The sequence below is a fragment of the Onychostruthus taczanowskii genome, unplaced genomic scaffold (genome assembly GCF_017590055.1).
Source record: "Onychostruthus taczanowskii isolate IOZ18803 unplaced genomic scaffold, ASM1759005v1 scaffold4328, whole genome shotgun sequence".
Taxonomy (NCBI): Eukaryota; Metazoa; Chordata; class Aves; order Passeriformes; family Passeridae; genus Onychostruthus; species Onychostruthus taczanowskii.
In genome coordinates this window covers 1-725 of record NW_024501824.1, presented here as the reverse complement: position 1 = coordinate 725, position 725 = coordinate 1, and the positions used below count along the sequence as shown (strand labels likewise).

Here is a 725-nt window from a genome sequence, read left to right as displayed (position 1 = left end):
CCTCCTCCTCCTCCTCCTCCCGCGGCCCCGGCCAGCGTGGAGCTGAGGTTTGTCTCTTTTTTCCACTTCATGCGGCGGTTCTGGAACCAGATCTTGATCTGCCGCTCGGTCAGGCACAGCGCGTTGGCGATCTCGATGCGGCGCCGCCGGGTCAGGTAGCGGTTGAAGTGGAATTCCTTCTCCAGCTCCAGCGTCTGGTAGCGGGAATAAATCTGGCGGCCCCGCCGGCGGTCGGCCCCGTAGCCGACTCCTAAAGAAGCCGAGACAAAACGGACTAAAAATCGTCAGAACGCAGCGCCCCCTCCGCTCGCCCTGCCCATCCCCCCCCGCCCCACCCCGAGCGAAAACCAATAAAAAATGAAATTAAAGCGCTCCGAGTCCCCGCGGGGTTCCATCGGCGCGGGGCTGGGGTTAAAGCCGGGCTTAGCGCGGCGGCCGGGCGCTTGCAGGGGGCTAGGCCGGGTTTTGGGGGGTTTGGGGTGGGGTTTGTGGGGGTTTAGGCCGGGTTTTGAGAGTTTTAGGGTGGGTTTTGTGGGGGTTTAGGCCGGGTTTTGGGGGGTTTGGGGTGGGGTTTGTGGGGGTTTAGGCCGGGTTTTGAGAGTTTTAGGGTGGGTTTTGTGGGGGTTTAGGCCGGGTTTTGGGGGGTTTGGGGTGGGGTTTGTGGGGGTTTAGGCCGGGTTTTGAGAGTTTTAGGGTGGGTTTTGTGGGGGTTTAGGCCGGGTTTT

General features: G+C 61.7%; 1 protein-coding gene across 1 annotated transcript; it reads right to left on the bottom strand.

Annotated features, from left to right (window-relative positions):
• Positions 1–10: 10 nt before the first annotated feature.
• LOC121340942 (homeobox protein Hox-A5) lies at positions 11–281 on the bottom strand (the record flags this gene model as incomplete). The annotated part of the gene is made up of 1 exon (XM_041414050.1): positions 11–281. A coding segment is annotated over one exon (271 nt), but the record flags the coding sequence as incomplete, so codon positions are not given.
• Positions 282–725: the final 444 nt, after the last annotated feature.